General features: G+C 46.6%; 1 protein-coding gene and 1 long non-coding RNA gene across 2 annotated transcripts in view; one reads left to right on the plus strand and one right to left on the minus strand.

Annotated features, from left to right (window-relative positions):
* The window catches only part of LOC137340201 (uncharacterized), a 46,295-nt gene extending 35,742 nt beyond the window's left edge, over positions 1-10,553 (plus strand). The window contains exon 2 of the long non-coding RNA XR_010966738.1: positions 8,574-10,553. This is a non-coding gene — a long non-coding RNA (uncharacterized lncRNA). The remainder of the gene's footprint in view (positions 1-8,573) is intronic.
* Positions 8,859-15,020, minus strand: part of LOC137340200 (transmembrane protein 26-like) — a 35,128-nt gene continuing 28,966 nt past the window's right edge. Inside the window, exons 3-6 of the mRNA XM_068002605.1 lie at positions 10,555-10,608; positions 10,045-10,250; positions 9,874-9,950; positions 8,859-9,191 (exon numbers count right to left, since the gene is read on the minus strand). Coding sequence (XP_067858706.1) covers positions 8,866-9,191; positions 9,874-9,950; positions 10,045-10,250; positions 10,555-10,608 — 663 coding nt within the window. The 3' untranslated portion in view covers positions 8,859-8,865. The remainder of the gene's footprint in view (positions 9,192-9,873; positions 9,951-10,044; positions 10,251-10,554; positions 10,609-15,020) is intronic.

The following is a 15,020-nucleotide window of genomic DNA, read 5'->3' on the forward strand; positions in this document are numbered from 1 at the left end:
GTCAAGGCTGCTGTGGTCTGGTAAAGTTTAGATAAGGGCAAGTGAACATAGTGGGGGAACTCTCGGCTATATTGAGTCCAGTCAGCTAGATTGGGCTGAAGTGGTGGTGTTTGGGAATTGGCAGAAAAAGATTATACATTTTATTTGGAAATGTACCTGCTCCACAAAGAGTCAAAGGGGCAGTTTATGGCACATCTCACAGAGTCTTGCAGTATTCCTCGAATCTCACTGCAAGTCCAAAATCTCACTAGTTTCATTTTTGTTTTGAGTTCCCAGATAGGGCGTCATGTGCCACAGACTTGTATAAAATTCAACAGTTACATTGTAGGAGTCACTAAACATGAAATGCAATTTTTTGAAGGTCATCGATCCTCATTTTGCATCTTCACACGCTTCCCCTCGGAGAGAACAGTGTGAAGTAGTGGAAGAATTCACAGGCCGATTAAAAGTCTGATTGGCTGTGACCTGAACACTCCTTCCATGGCCGTAACCATCTTTATACCAGCCGATGGGGTGGTTAGTCCTATAGTGGGGGAGGGTTTTATGGGCTCACAACCCATATGATGGGGGTGCGGGGGGCACTCACACCCACTGGATCCTCCTGGATGCTAATCCAGAATTCAGATCCTGCACCTTCTGACTCAGAGCTGTGAATGCTTCCACTAGGCCGAAGGCTCGCTCCTTTTGTAATGACGACTCCTTCTTTAAAAAAGTGTCTGTCTCTCTGTCCGGTCTTTTGGTTCTCCGACGCCCCTCCCCACCCTCAGCTGAAGGGACAGATGTGTGACGTCTTCCCATCCCTTCCACCGAAGCCGCTCGGACACTAGATTCCAGACGGTGGCTGATGACCCAGTGAGCTTACCTCGCGGGAAGCTGACCCGTACTGACCAGGAAGTGCCCAGGCTCGATCTGCGCTCTGTGCTGAGCTAATTGGTCTCAGCACCGACTGGCGGTGAGGACACTGCAGTCGGGCCTCATCGTTGCTGGGTTAGGAAGAGGAGAATTGGCCTAGGCTCCACCTCGTGATCACTACCCACTGGATTAAAGATAATCACAAGAAGAATGAAAGGGGAGGTTCGGAAACATTTAATTAACCAGAGACTGGTTAGAAAGGGGAATTCTCTGCCACAAACCCACTGTTGAAGTCAAATCCATCAATTCTTTTAAAAGTGAATTTGACAACTTCTTCAAAAGGAGTATAGGGAGCAAGCAAGAGAGTAGGGATTACAGCAAGGGGTAGCTCGTGGAGAAAAACACCAGCACAGATTTGATGGGCCGAACGGCCTGTTTCTGTGCTGTACATTTCTATGGTGCTAGAAGTGTGCATGCAGATGTTAAAGGACAGGACCGGGATTGGCCATGATGCCCCCTGATGGCGAATAGTCTCCAAAACTTATCGGTGGGGCTCTGTCCTGGATAATGGTCGTTGAAATGGGATACTGGAGAGTAATCAGAACCCATGGAACTGTACTCTTATAAAGGGTCGGCCCCTTCTGGTGAAAGTCAGAAAACTCATGAGGAAACAAGTAGATCTCGCAGTAGCAGTCGGAGCACGCGTCAGAGAAGCAGTCGATCCCACAGATTGGAAAGGTTAAGGAGACGAAGAACATTTTTCTACAGACGAAAGTTGGAGGTTAAAGGTTAAAGGGGACGATTCAAACCAAACACTAAATTGGGTGCAGCTGATGTTGGGAAGCAGAGGGAGGGAGTGCAGCCAGAATGAGTGAAGGAGCCAGGAGCTCCCAGAACTTACCTTCAATTTTAACTGGTGTCCACGTGCAGTGCACAGTGGGCCTATAAACTGCACGGCTGGTTGTGTGCAAGATACCGTCAAAAGAGCACATGTGTGTAGGGAATTACTCCTCAAGACTCCTGTGCCAGGTGAGTGTATTTACTTTAGCTGCTGCTGACGTTGGGGTGGGAAGCGAGACATTTGAATGATGCAAAAGGAGACAGGGCAACACAAATCTGGGCTGGGTTCCTAAAGTAACATTAACCGAGAGAGTTGCAGGTGATTGAACTGAGACATATTGGCCCCCATATTAGCGGGGAGGCGAGATGGCAGAGGGGGGGTGCGATTGGGCGCGTGGCAAACCCACATGAACCAAACGTACCGTTTCCGACGCGATCGCACATTGATTGATGATGATTAACGTCCTCTCTGGGTTTCACACCCGGCAGCCAGTCTGATTGATAGGCTGGCTATTGTCAGGAGCTGCAACGCGAGGGTTGGGGGGGGCAAGAAAGAGAGAGAGCCAGACATCATCCAGCGCTGGACTGGAAGACCGGGGCGGAGGGGGGTAGAATGGAAGATCGGGGGGGGGTGGACAGGGGAAGATCGAGGGGGAGAATGGCAGATCAGGGGGAGGGGGAAGATGGGGGAGAGAGGGGAAGATCGGGGGGAGAGAAGAAGATCGGGGGGGGAGGGGGCAAACCGGGGGAAGAGGGGAAGATCAGGGGAGAACGGGGGGGGAGAGGGAAAGATCAGGGGGGAGAGGGGAAGATCGGGGGGTGAGAGGGGAAGATCGGGGGGGGAGAGGGAAAGATCAGGGGGGAGAGGGGAAGATCGGGGGGAGAGGGGAAGATCGGGGGGAGAGGGGAAGATCGGGGGGAGAGGGGAAGATCGGGGGGAGAGGGGAAGATCGGGGGGAGAGAAGAAGATCGGGGGGGGGAGGGGGCAAACCGGGGGAAGAGGGGAAGATCAGGGGAGAACGGGGGGGGAGAGGGAAAGATCAGGGGGGAGAGGGGAAGATCGGGGGGTGAGAGGGGAAGATCGGGGGGTGAGAGGGGAAGATCGGGGGGTGAGAGGGGAAGATCGGGGGGAGAGGGGATGATCGGGGAGGAGAGGGGAAGATCGGGGGAGAGAAGATCGGGGGGGGAGAGGGGCAAACCGGGGGAAGAGGGGAAGATCAGGGGAGAACGGGGGGGAGAGGGAAAGATCAGGGGGGAGAGGGGAAGATCGGGGGGTGAGAGGGGAAGATCGGGGGGGTGAGAGGGGAAGATCGGGGGGTGAGAGGGGAAGATCGGGGGGAGAGGGGATGATGAGGGAGGAGAGGGGAAGATCGGGGGAGAACGGGGGGAGAGGGAAAGATCGGGGTGAGAGGGGAAGATCGGGGGGAGAGGGAATGATCGGGAGGGTGAGATCGGGGGAAGATCGGGAGGGTGAGATCAGGGGGACATCATGAGGTTGAAGAGGGGGACATCAGAGTGGGAGACAGCGGACATCGGAGCAGGTTTCAAAGGTAGGTGCATTTATTGTTTTCACTTCATTGCATGGTTTTTTATTTAATGTATTTAGTTTTTTGTTCCTTGCTCCGGCCATTCACGCCTGGTTTCACCAGAAACGGTGGGCAAGCCGCCCAGGTAAGTTAAAAATCTTTCTAATCCCTTAACCTGTCACAGGTAAAGTGCCTTAAGTTCCTCAATGAGGTACATTTGGCTCTTTAACTGTCATCCCGCCGGCTTTAATTGTCGGCGGGACTTCCGTTTCCGGGTCGCCCGCGTGCACACAGGTGGGTCCCTGGGAAACTCGGAAGTCGGCGGGTTGGAGCCGGCTTCCGAACCCGAACAGGATTTGCGCAATTTTCGGAGACCCCCCCCAAACCCACCCGCATTTGCCCCCTAAAATCACCCCTATTGTTGTAAATGGGTTTGGGGGCAATTCCTTAGTGGCATGTTTGTTGACTTACATTGAGTTACATTGAGACTACAGCTCAGAAACAGGCCATTCGGCCCAACTGGTCTACGCCGGCATTTATGCTGCACACGAGCCTCTTCCCATCCCTCTCCATCTAACCCTATCAGCATATCCTTCTATTCCTTTCTCCCTCATGTGCTTCCCCTAAATGTATTTATGCTATTTGCCTCAACTACTCCTTGTGGTAGTGTGTTCCACATTCTTACCACTGTCAGGCTAAAGACATTTCTCCTGAATTCCCTATTGGATTTATTGGTGATTGTATTATATTGATGTCCTCTAGTTTTGGACTCCCCCACAAGTGGAAACATTTCCTCAACATCTACCCTATCAAACCCCTTCATTACCTTAAATACCTCTATCAGGTCACCCCTCAACCTTCTCTTTTCTAGAGAAAAGAACACCCGCCTGCTTAGCCTTTCCTGATAAGTATAATCTCTCACCTCTCAATTCTGGTATCGTTCTTGTGAATCTTTTTTGCACCTTCTCCAATGCTCCTATATCCTTTTTATAATATGGAGACCAGAACTGTGCACAATATTGCAAATTTGGTCTATCCGAGGTTCTACACAAGTTTAACATCACTTCTCTGCTTTTCAATTCTATTCTCGTAGAAATCTTCATTTGCTTTTTTTTTATGGCTTTATCACTACTTTTAGTGATTTGTATATCTGTACCCCCAGATCCCTCTGCTCCCCTACCCTATTTAGACTCTTATTTTCCAAGCAGTATGTGGCCCCCTTATTCTTCCTATCAAAGTGCAACACCTCACACTAGTCTATATTGAAATTCATTTGCCAATTACATTCCCATTCTGCAAGTTTATTAATGTCTTCCTGTATTTTGTCGCAGTCCTCCTCAGCACTAGCTATACCCCCCAAATTGGTGTTGTCTGCAAATTTTGAAATTGTACAGCTTCAGTCTTCCCAATGTTTTAACTGGAAGGGATTGCGGCTCATTCAAGATTGGATGGCGGACATGTAGTCTGACAGTAGGGAGGCAGGGATGGGGTTGAGTGATATGGTGGAGATGTCACCAGTGTAGATGTGGAAGCTGAACCCATGTCTTCAGATGATGAAGCTGAGGGGGCAATATGTATCTGAGGAAAAGGAAGGGGCCAAGGATAGATCCTTGGGTGGCTCCGGAGGTAACTGTGTAGGAGCGGAAAGAGAAGCCATTGCTGGAGATGCTCTGGCTACAGTTGGATAGGTAAGAATGGAACCAAATGAGGGCAGTCAACGACGGAGAAGAGGCGTTGGAGGAGGAAGGTGTAGTCAACCATGACAGAGGCTACAGACAGATCGAGAAGGATGAGGAGGGATAGTTTACCACGGTCACAGTCACACAGGATGTCATTTGTGGCTTTGGTTTGGAGAGTTTTGGTTGTGCTGCGGGACAGAAACATGGTTGGAAAAGTTCAAACTTGGAGTTGCAGAAAAGATGGGTTTGGATTTAGGAGGCGAAAAAATGATCAAGGAGAGGAAAAGGAAATTGGAGATGGGGTGGTAGTTTACAAGGATGGATGTGTCAAGGTTGTTTGAGGCGGAGGGGGGTGATAAAGTGGGTTTGAAAGGGAGGAGGTCAGTACCTGAGGAGTGGGAACCATTTACAATGTCAGATAATATGGGGGTCAGGAACGGAAGTAGGGTGGTTAGCAGTTTAGTGGAAATGGGATCATCGAGGATCATTCAGTGCAGAGGCTGAGGGAGGAAAGCAATGAGGATATCTCAGTGAGAAACTCAGGTTGGGACTTGGGGGCCGATAATCAACAAGGATTTTAAAGGAGAGGCGAGATGGGTGGAACAAGGTGAGGTGGTTGAAGGAGGAGAAGGTGCCAGAGAAGTAGGGGGAAAGACCAAGATGCGCGGAAGCTGTGCTAAGCTGTCTCCTGTGTGTAGCTCTCCTCAAGGGCTATTCACCTCAACTCCAGTGGCTATGCCAAAGAGCTAGGAATCTCTTTATTACCCAGATGTAACTGGGAGTAGATTGAGAGGAAGACAGATATCATTGTTTGATCAATTTAGATGGATGTATGGATCCACTGGTGCATCAGCTAGTTAAGGCAGTGAGGAGCTGAGGCATATAGAACAGGGAGATACCAGCTTTGATTCTTATTCCACACTGAGTTAATGGGTACACAATAAATACTGGCCAGGGAACTTACTTCGGATTGGTCTTCAGTGAACCCTACTGGAAGTGAGTCTGTGAGGACAGGAATAGGATTGATTGTGTTGCTCCCTGCAGTCAAATAGCTTGCCAACAACTACTGTCTAGGCTGACATATGAAGAATGGCTAGGTACTGGAGGGAACCATGCCCTAATTAAAGCCATCAGGAGGGAAGGAGAGAAAACTAGCAGAAAAAGGAGGCAAAATATAACCTTAGAATGTACGTTAGGCAAAATAGCTTAATACATTCCCATGACATTAATTGGTTTGCCAATTTAACAGAAACATTAACCATTTAAAACAAATCTATGCTAACTTCAGATGCCGTAACTTCTAGCCTACACAGCTGCCATGTGTTTGGGTTTCAATATGAGATATTTTCTTGGCTATAGATTCAGCGGTTATCCTATATGTGAATTTCATATCCCCTATGTTCAGTGAATATCTTTTACTGCACAATTCCCTAGGCAAACAATAGCAAAACCCTGAGACTATAACAGGGAACCTTTACCCTGTATGTTCGCTGCTGGAATGTAACACATGCACCATGTGATTCCCCGCTCTTCAAAAGGCAGACTGAATATACACTCTTCCCATGCTTTGGAACAATGTGCTTTTAATCACATAAGACAGATAAACGAACACTAAACAGTAAAACATAGCGAAATATTCGTTTCCGTAGACTCCACGTTGCATGAAAATAATAAAGACGCCACTCGCTTTCTCTCTGAATGTAGACTTTTAAAATAAAGGTGGCCAAGTGACAACATGAGTTCAAATCCCACCACAGCAGTTTGCGAATTTGAATTAAGTTTTTGAAAAATCTGGAAATAAAAAGCTGGTGCCAGTAAAAGTGATCATGAAGCTGTCAAATTGTCGTAAAAACCCAACTGGTTCACTAATGTCCTTTAGGGGAGGAAACCTGCCGTCCTTACCTGACCTATATGTGACTCCAGTCCCACACCAATGTGGTTGACTCTTAACTGCCCTCTGAAGTGGCGTATGATGCCACTTAGTTGTATCAAACCGCTACAAACACGGACTGCAGTGGTTCAAGAAGAAGGCCCACCACCACCTTCTCAAGGGGCAACTCAGGATGGGCAATAAATGCCAGCCTTGCCAGTGACGCCCACATCCCAAGAATGCATTTTTATCAGCCTGCACTTGTGACAAACACCACAGCCAGCTCCTGTGGAACGGAACGAATGTGTTTTCCTTTGAGAAATATGTGTGTGATCCTATCTTAACTCCTTACGTGCTGAGTGTAGCAATACAAAAATACAAATTATTTGTTAAGTGAATATACTTTTACTTCTGACCTTCTGGTGCCTGGATCATTGGCAGCCAAGACTCGAACATGCTTTCGATTGTTATCTCCCATACTGGTTTTTGATCGCCTGAGGGAGTTGGAGAGGAATTTTGCAGAGTATTTTTTCCCTTATTGGCGCTGGGATTTTATCTGTTTTTTTTTGCCTCTCCCAGTAGGTTACATGGCTGCGGGAGGGAAGGAAGTGGTCACAATGCACCAGGCATCATGAATTGTGGGGCAGGCTTGATGGACCAACCAGTCTTTTCCTGCTCATCAATTTCATACGTTGATGTGTTTGTTTGCATGTTATAGTGAGTTTAATTCTAACTGCACTAGATTCCCTTAAAACCAATTCATCCCAGTGAGAACAGCCATCCCTTTGATTTCACCCACAGTCTCGTGAGGAGGCGATGAGCCTTCACTTGGCACATTTCAGCTAGGCTGACATCAGCCGTTCACTGAGGGGCGGAGGGGTCTGAGCTGGGGCTTCCTGCTCCACTGCCATTTATGCAACAGCCTTTTGTTTAAAAAAAAATATTCATGGCATCATTGCAAAGTTTTATTTGTTCTGCACACTGTGTTGGCACTGAAGATATACCATGTGTTTTATAATATTCACAAAACGTGCAGATTCTGTTATCACATGACAGACTTGTTTCAATCTAATCATTGCTTTGCAACAGCACAGTGTGAGAAAGCACAGAATGTGACATTTATTCAGCTAAGCAGTAATTCAAGTCTGTCTTTTTTAAGCACCGTCTCTGAGCATCATAAACCAGACATGAATTATTACCATTTTGTCTTTTCTCCCCCTGATTCCTGACAAAGAAATGGCGATTCTAATTCAACCCAGCTTCGGAAAGAGGCATCTCAGGGCAGACTTTATAAAGGTTTATAAGATACTTTAAACAGGATAAAACAAACAGGGCGCAATACTTTCCAACACGCTATATGTCAGCCGTGGCTCAGTGGGTAGCACTCTCGCCTGAGTCAGAAAGTCAGGGGTTCATGCCCCACTCCAGAGACTTAAGTACATAATCCAGATTGACACTCCCAGTGTAGGACTGAGGGAGTTCTGCACTATCGAAGGTGCCGTCTTTCAGATGAGACGTTAAACCGAGGCCCCGTCTGCCCTCTCAGGTGGATGTAAAAGACCCTATGGCGCTATTGGAAGAAGAGCAGGGGAGTTCTCCCCGGTGTCCTGGCCAATATTTATCCCTCAACCAACAGGTTAACTGGTCATTTGTAGCATTGTTTTTTGTGCGACCTTGCAGTGCGTAAATTGGCTGCCACGTTTCCCTACAACAGTGACAAAAGTACTTCTTTGGCTATGAAGCACTTTGGGATGTCCTGAGGTTGTGAATAGTGCTATAATAATGCAAGTCAATCTTTCTTTTCAGATGAGCAGAATAGGGCAGCACAGGCTCAGTGTCTAAACTTGCCCGTGGACCTACGCCATCTTGTGCTGCCATCCTGGCTTATCGGAATTTGCTGTTAAGCGCTGCATCTGACCCTGACTGGCAAGCTTTGTATCAGAAACAGTTGTGCACATTCACTTGATTCCTGAAGACACCCTTCCTGAGTCCAAGTGCTGTTAGTCCCCACCTCATCCCCATCCCCCCCCCATCCCACCCCTCACTCTACCCCTATCCCCCCCACCATTCCCATCCCCATCCCCACCCAGAGGCACAGCTACTCAGGGATTGGATCCAACTCCATGGTACTCGGGGAGATATTGGGCTCAGTGCTCAAACTTTGCCGGTATGACTGCCGAATTTCTAAATATATCACCACCAGACGGTATATCTGCAGTGTCAGCACCAAGGTATTCTTGATCGTGAAGAACAGCAGCATTTGGTGGATGATCTTATAATTGAAAGCTAGGAACAATCGGAAAATGAAGAACGGCCCGTCTTGTATGAGTATACTTATGGTAATATTCCACAGGTCTGCGCTGTATTTGTACAGCTGTGTCTTCCGTGCTGGTGTGTCCCCCTGTCCTCCTGTGTTCTGTTGCACTGCAATTCAATGAGGAAACATCAATTTTAGAACAGCTTTCAATTAACTTGCTTTTTGTGGTTGTTTTTTTTTGTATCTTCGCACTCTCCCCCTAGAGAATAGTGTGAAGTAGTGGAAGGAGTCGCAGACTGATTAACAGTCTGACAGGCTGCAACGTGACTGCTCCTTCCATGGCTGTAACCATCTATATACCAGTCGATAGGGTGGTGAATCCTATACTAGGGGAGAGTTTTATGGGCTCACAACCCATTCGATGAGGGTGGAGCGGGCACTCACACCCACTGGACATAAGTATCTCACTGGATGTTAAACCAGAATTCAGAGCTGGAACTCCAGTCTCCACTCACCAGGATTGTATGGAAAGGGGTTCGAACCCTGCTCTTTCTGACTCAGAAATGGAGGAGACCAAATCACACAGAGCAAGTCCCCCTCTCACCTCACTGTACAAACTAACGCCACACAAAACAAGTCCCCTCGCACCTCACCGCATGAACTAACATATCACACTGCATAAAACAAAACAAGTCCCCATCACACCTCACTACATGAATTAACACCACACCATGTACAGACTTAGGGAACAAAAATAGCATTTGCCAAAACTGAAAATATACATGAGCACAATCAACTTTCACATTTGCAAAATACTCAGAAGGAGAAGAAAGCGCCATTGAGTTTTACCTGTAAGGTCCAAGGGAAACTGCAGCATACTCCATGTCCAAATAGCCAGAATGGCATATACCAGCTCAGGATGGCATCTGAAATCAGTATTACAACCAGTTAGTTAATGATGACGCACCATGCACAGCTCCACTAACACTAGTGCTATTTTCTGCTGATTATAAAGCCCACCTGACCCTCTTCTCCGACAGGGTTTCGCTCTTGAACTCCAAAATATCAGCCGCAATTCCCACAAACATCAGGAGGAGCTGGGAGAGTTGGTCTCGGTTAATGCCGACTCCCAAAGGGAGTATCCATTTCCCTATTATAAGTAGGATCAGGAGGGTCTGGTGAAAACCTAGAGTCCAGTCGGGCGTGGTATACCAAAGGTTGGTCACCTGATAAATGATTCAAAACAAGAAGTGAGACAAAAGAGAATCCAAGAGATTTAAGAGATAAATGCAATGACATCACATGTTCATGCTCACACAAATAAGATGCAGTAGATTTAGGGAATAATATTCACACAGAAATCTGAGATCTCAAAGTAGAATTCTGTTTGTGCACATCTTTTTCATTGATATGATTGTTGAAGTATTTTATTGTTTATTAGCACAGGTGGATATATGAAGTGATAGGAAATTCACATGCAGCATTGGTGTTTTAGGCAGAAAAAAGTATAATAAAAGCAAATAGTTTTACCATATTGTTTGAATTATTGGAATTCTTGGACCTTTCTGTAGCTTGGTCTTCAAGCTGTAAATAAATTTTCACAGATTATCTGTATTATTTGCGACTCTAGAAAGCCACACATCGCAGAACTCTAAGATCAAAGGGTTAACTCCGTGATCCCTCCGAGTGTGGGTCAGAAAATCAGGGGACAAGTCACACAAACCACTGGGCATAGGGGACAGATCGAGGGCACCTTCAACTGTTGAGCCCAGGGATTTGGTCCTCACAAGACCAGCCTGTCACTCTGACTGTCGCCCTGTCTGATGTCCTGCCCTGTCCACCTGCCTGGCTCACCTGCCCTGTCCACCTGCCCTGCTCACCTGCCCTTCCCACCTGCCCTGTCCACCTACCCTGTCCACCTGCCCTGCCCACCTGTCAGCCTACAAACTGACAACGAAAGTGCAGTGGAACGGATCCCACACTTACCCTAGCTGTTGGAGGACGAGTGTGTTTTGAAGATGAAGATGAGGAATAAAGAAATTGACAGGTGGGGAAGGAGGTAATGAACATGTGAATAGAGGACATTGTGACGGGCATCTCAGACAGATATACAGATCCGGGGTACGGTAGCATCATGGTTGTGTTACTGGACTACTAATTCAGAGGCCTGGACTAATGATCCATAGAACGTGAGTTCAAATCCCACCGTGGCAGTTTGAGAATTTGAGGACCTGGAAATCAAATGCTGGTATCAGTAAAAGTGACCAATTGGTTCACTAATGTCCTTCAGGGAAGAAACTCTGCTGACCTACCCAGTTTGGCCTATATGTGACTCCAGTCCCACACCAATATGGTTGACTCTTAAATGGCCTCTGTAGTGACCGAGCAAGCCACTCCATTATATCGAACTCCTATGAAGAATAATGGTTCAAGAAGAAGACCCACCACCACCTTTTCAGGGCAAATAGGGATGGGCGATAAATGCTGGTTTTGCCTGTAACGCCCACATCCCGAGACTGAATTTTATAATAGGCACCTGTTTATACTTTGCAATGTATAGTAGATTTATAAGGGCCAATGATTTATGGTGATTGAATGAGAGAAATTCTGTTTTGTTTGCGAAGTGTAATAGGGTTAGGGTTAGGGTTAGGGTAGTACTAGCAGTATTATTGAGTTCAAATTACATAATTACATCTATATTTTCATGCAAATTGTAAATCAGTGACCTGGTTGATTATTATTATTATATGTGTGTTTAGCTATGTGCTCAGTTTTACATTTTACCTTTTTAAAGACTAGGCTGCATAGGGAGATGATAGTGAAGATATTCCAGATTGCTGGGGAAGGTAATCCAGCAGTCTGGGAACAGTGGGAGGTGGATTATAAGAGGGGTGTTGGAGTCCGGGCATGTTGAGGATGGGGATCCTTGGGTCTAGGATCAGGGAGGGACGGGGATTCTAGTGTCTGGAAACACTAGGGGGGGTGAAGTGCTGAGAATGTGGAGGTTGCTCTTGGAATGTGGTGGTATCTGTAAGGTTGATGCTAGTTCTAGAAGTTTTGTTTTATTTGTTCATGGGATGTGGGCGTCGCTGGCAATCCCTAATTGCCCTTGAGAAGGTGGTGGTGAGCTGCCTTCTTGAACCTCTGCAGTCCGTGTGGTGAAGGTTTTCCCACAGTGCTGTTATGAAGAGAGTTCCAGGATTTTGACCCAGCGACGATGTAGGAACGGCGATATACTTCCAAGTCGGGATGGTGTGTGACTTAGAGGGGAATGTGCAGGTGGTGTTGTTCCCATGTGTTCTGCTGCCCTTGTCCTTCTAGGTGGTAGAGGTCGTGGGTTTGGGAGGTGCTGTTGAAGAAGCCTTTGCGAGTTGCTGCAGTGCATCCTGTGGATGGTACACACTGTAGCCACAGTGCGCTGGTGGTGAAGGGAGTGAATGTTTAGGGTGGTGGATGGGGTACCAATCAAGTGGGTTGCTTTGTCCTGGATGGTGACGAGCTTCTTGAGTGTTGTTGGAGCTGTACTCATCCAGGCAAGTGGAGAGTATTCCATCACACTCCTGACTTGTGACTTGTAGATGGTGGAAAGGCTTTAGGGAGTCAGAAGGAGAGTCACTCACCGCAGAATACCCAGCCTCTGACCTGCTCTTGTAGCCACAGTATTTATGTGGCTGGTCCAGTTAAGTTTCTGGTCAATGGTGACCCCCAGGATGTTGATGGTGGGGGATTCGGCGATGGTCATGCCGTTGAATGTCAAAGGGGAGGTGGTTAGTCTCTCTCTTGTTGGAGATGGTCATTGCCTGGCACAAATGTTACTTGCCACTTATCAGCCCAAGCCTGGATGTTGTCCAGGTGTTGCTGCATGCGGGCACGGACTGCTTCATTATTTGAGGGGTTGCGAATGGAACTAAACACTGTGCAATCATCAGCGAACATTCTCATTTCTGACCTTATGATGGAGGGAAGGTCATTGATGAAGCAGCTGAAGATGATTGTGCCAAGGACACTGCCCTGAGGAACTCCTGCAGCAATGTCCTGGGGCTGAGATGATTGGCCTCCAACAACCACTACCATCTTCCTTTGTGCTAGGTATGACTCGAGCCACTGGAGAGTTTCCCCCCTGATTGCCATTGAATTCAATTTTACTAGGCTCCTTGGTGCCACACTTGGTCAAATGCTGCCTTGAAGTGCTGGGAAGGAAACTCTGGGTGTATTCAAATAATGTGTTAATGATGCATTTCCCAATACTAACACCTTGGAAATGCTGCCACAACTAATAACACTACTACTAATAATACTATTAATAATATTACCAGTAATACTAGTATTAATTATACTACTAATAATAAAACTACTATTAAAAACACTACTAATAATGATACTACTAATAATAACACTACTAATAATAACACTACTAATAATAATACTACTATTACTACTACTGCTACTACTGATCATCTGCCATACAAGAAATTATGTTAAACTTGTACAGAACCTTGGTTAGACCACACTTCTGATCTCCATATTACACAAAAGATGTAGAGGCACTGGAGAAAAAAAAATTTACAGGATGATACCAGAACCAAGAGGTTATAATTATCAGGAAAGTCTTACCAAGCTGGGGCTCTTTTCTCGAGAAAAGAGAAGGCTGAGGGGGTGACCTAATAGAGGTCTTTAAAATTATGAAGGGGTTCAACAGGGGAGATGTAGAGAAGATGTTTCCACTAATGGGGGAGTCCAAAACTAGGGGTCATAAATATTAGATCGTCACTAATAAATCCAATAAGGAATTCAGGACAAACTCCTTTGCCCAGAGAGTGGTGAGAATGTGGAACTCGCTACCACATGCAGTAGTTGAGGTGAATAGCATAGATGCATTTAAGGGAAATCTAGATAAACACATGAGGGAGAAAGGAATAGAGGATATGCTGATAGGGTTAGATGACGTAAGGTGGGAGGAGGCGCATGTGGAGCATAAACATTGGCATAGAACAGTTGGGCCGAATGGCCTGTTTCTGTGCTATACATTCTATGTAATTCTATGTAATACAACGTGGAAGCCTATGTTGAGCTAGTTTAGGTCCTGCATGACTGCATGGGCCCAAGTAGTTCTTTGCTGGCTTTGAGGTCTCCAACCATCTGCAGGGAGCCTCGATTGGGATATCTACAGGGCTCTCTTCACATCAAAGTTATCATCTGACCGGGCGACATGCCCCAATATTTGCCGTCGCTAGAGACTGATGTTTTCAGAGACAGCGGGTTGTACTTTGTACCTTCTGATCTCCACGTTCCTGACGTAGTCGTACCAGCGGATTCCAAGTATTTGTCAGAGACACCATTGGTCCAAGACCAAAACCTATCTTGATTGCCAATGTGTTCCTAGCCTACAGCGTTGCTATGACAGCAGAGTGGGAGTTAAAATTTAAATTTGGACATTCCCCCTTCAGGAAGTGTAATTGATCGCAGTCTTGAAAGTTTCATTTGACCCCCAGTATCCATGGCCTTTTGGGGAGAGAGTTCCAGATTTCCACTACCCTTTGTGTAAAGAAGTGCTTCCTAATTTCACCCCTTTATGGCCTAGCTCTAATTTTAAGATTAGGTCCCCTTGTTCTGGCATCCCCCACCACAGGAAATAGTTTCTCCATATCTAGCCTATCAAATCCTTTAATCATCTTAATCAGATCGCCCCTCAATCTCCTAAACTCAAGGGAATACAAACCAAGTTTAGGCAATTTGTCCTCATAAATTAATCCTTTTAACCCGCCAAAAAATGGTGAAAAAAATGGCTGTGCTGCATCCCCTCCAAGGCCAATATATCCTTCCTGAGCTGCTGTCCCCAAAACTGAACGCAGTACTTCAGGTAGGGTCTGAACAAGACTCTGTACAACTGAAGCATCAATTGCATCCCCTTTGTATTCCAACCACCTTGACTTAAAGGCCAACATTCCATTAGCCCTTTTGATTGCTTTTTGAAGGGTGTGCTGTGTGCAAGACTT

The sequence above is a fragment of the Heptranchias perlo genome, chromosome 21, assembly GCF_035084215.1.
Source record: "Heptranchias perlo isolate sHepPer1 chromosome 21, sHepPer1.hap1, whole genome shotgun sequence".
In the NCBI taxonomy this organism is placed as follows: Eukaryota; Metazoa; Chordata; class Chondrichthyes; order Hexanchiformes; family Hexanchidae; genus Heptranchias; species Heptranchias perlo.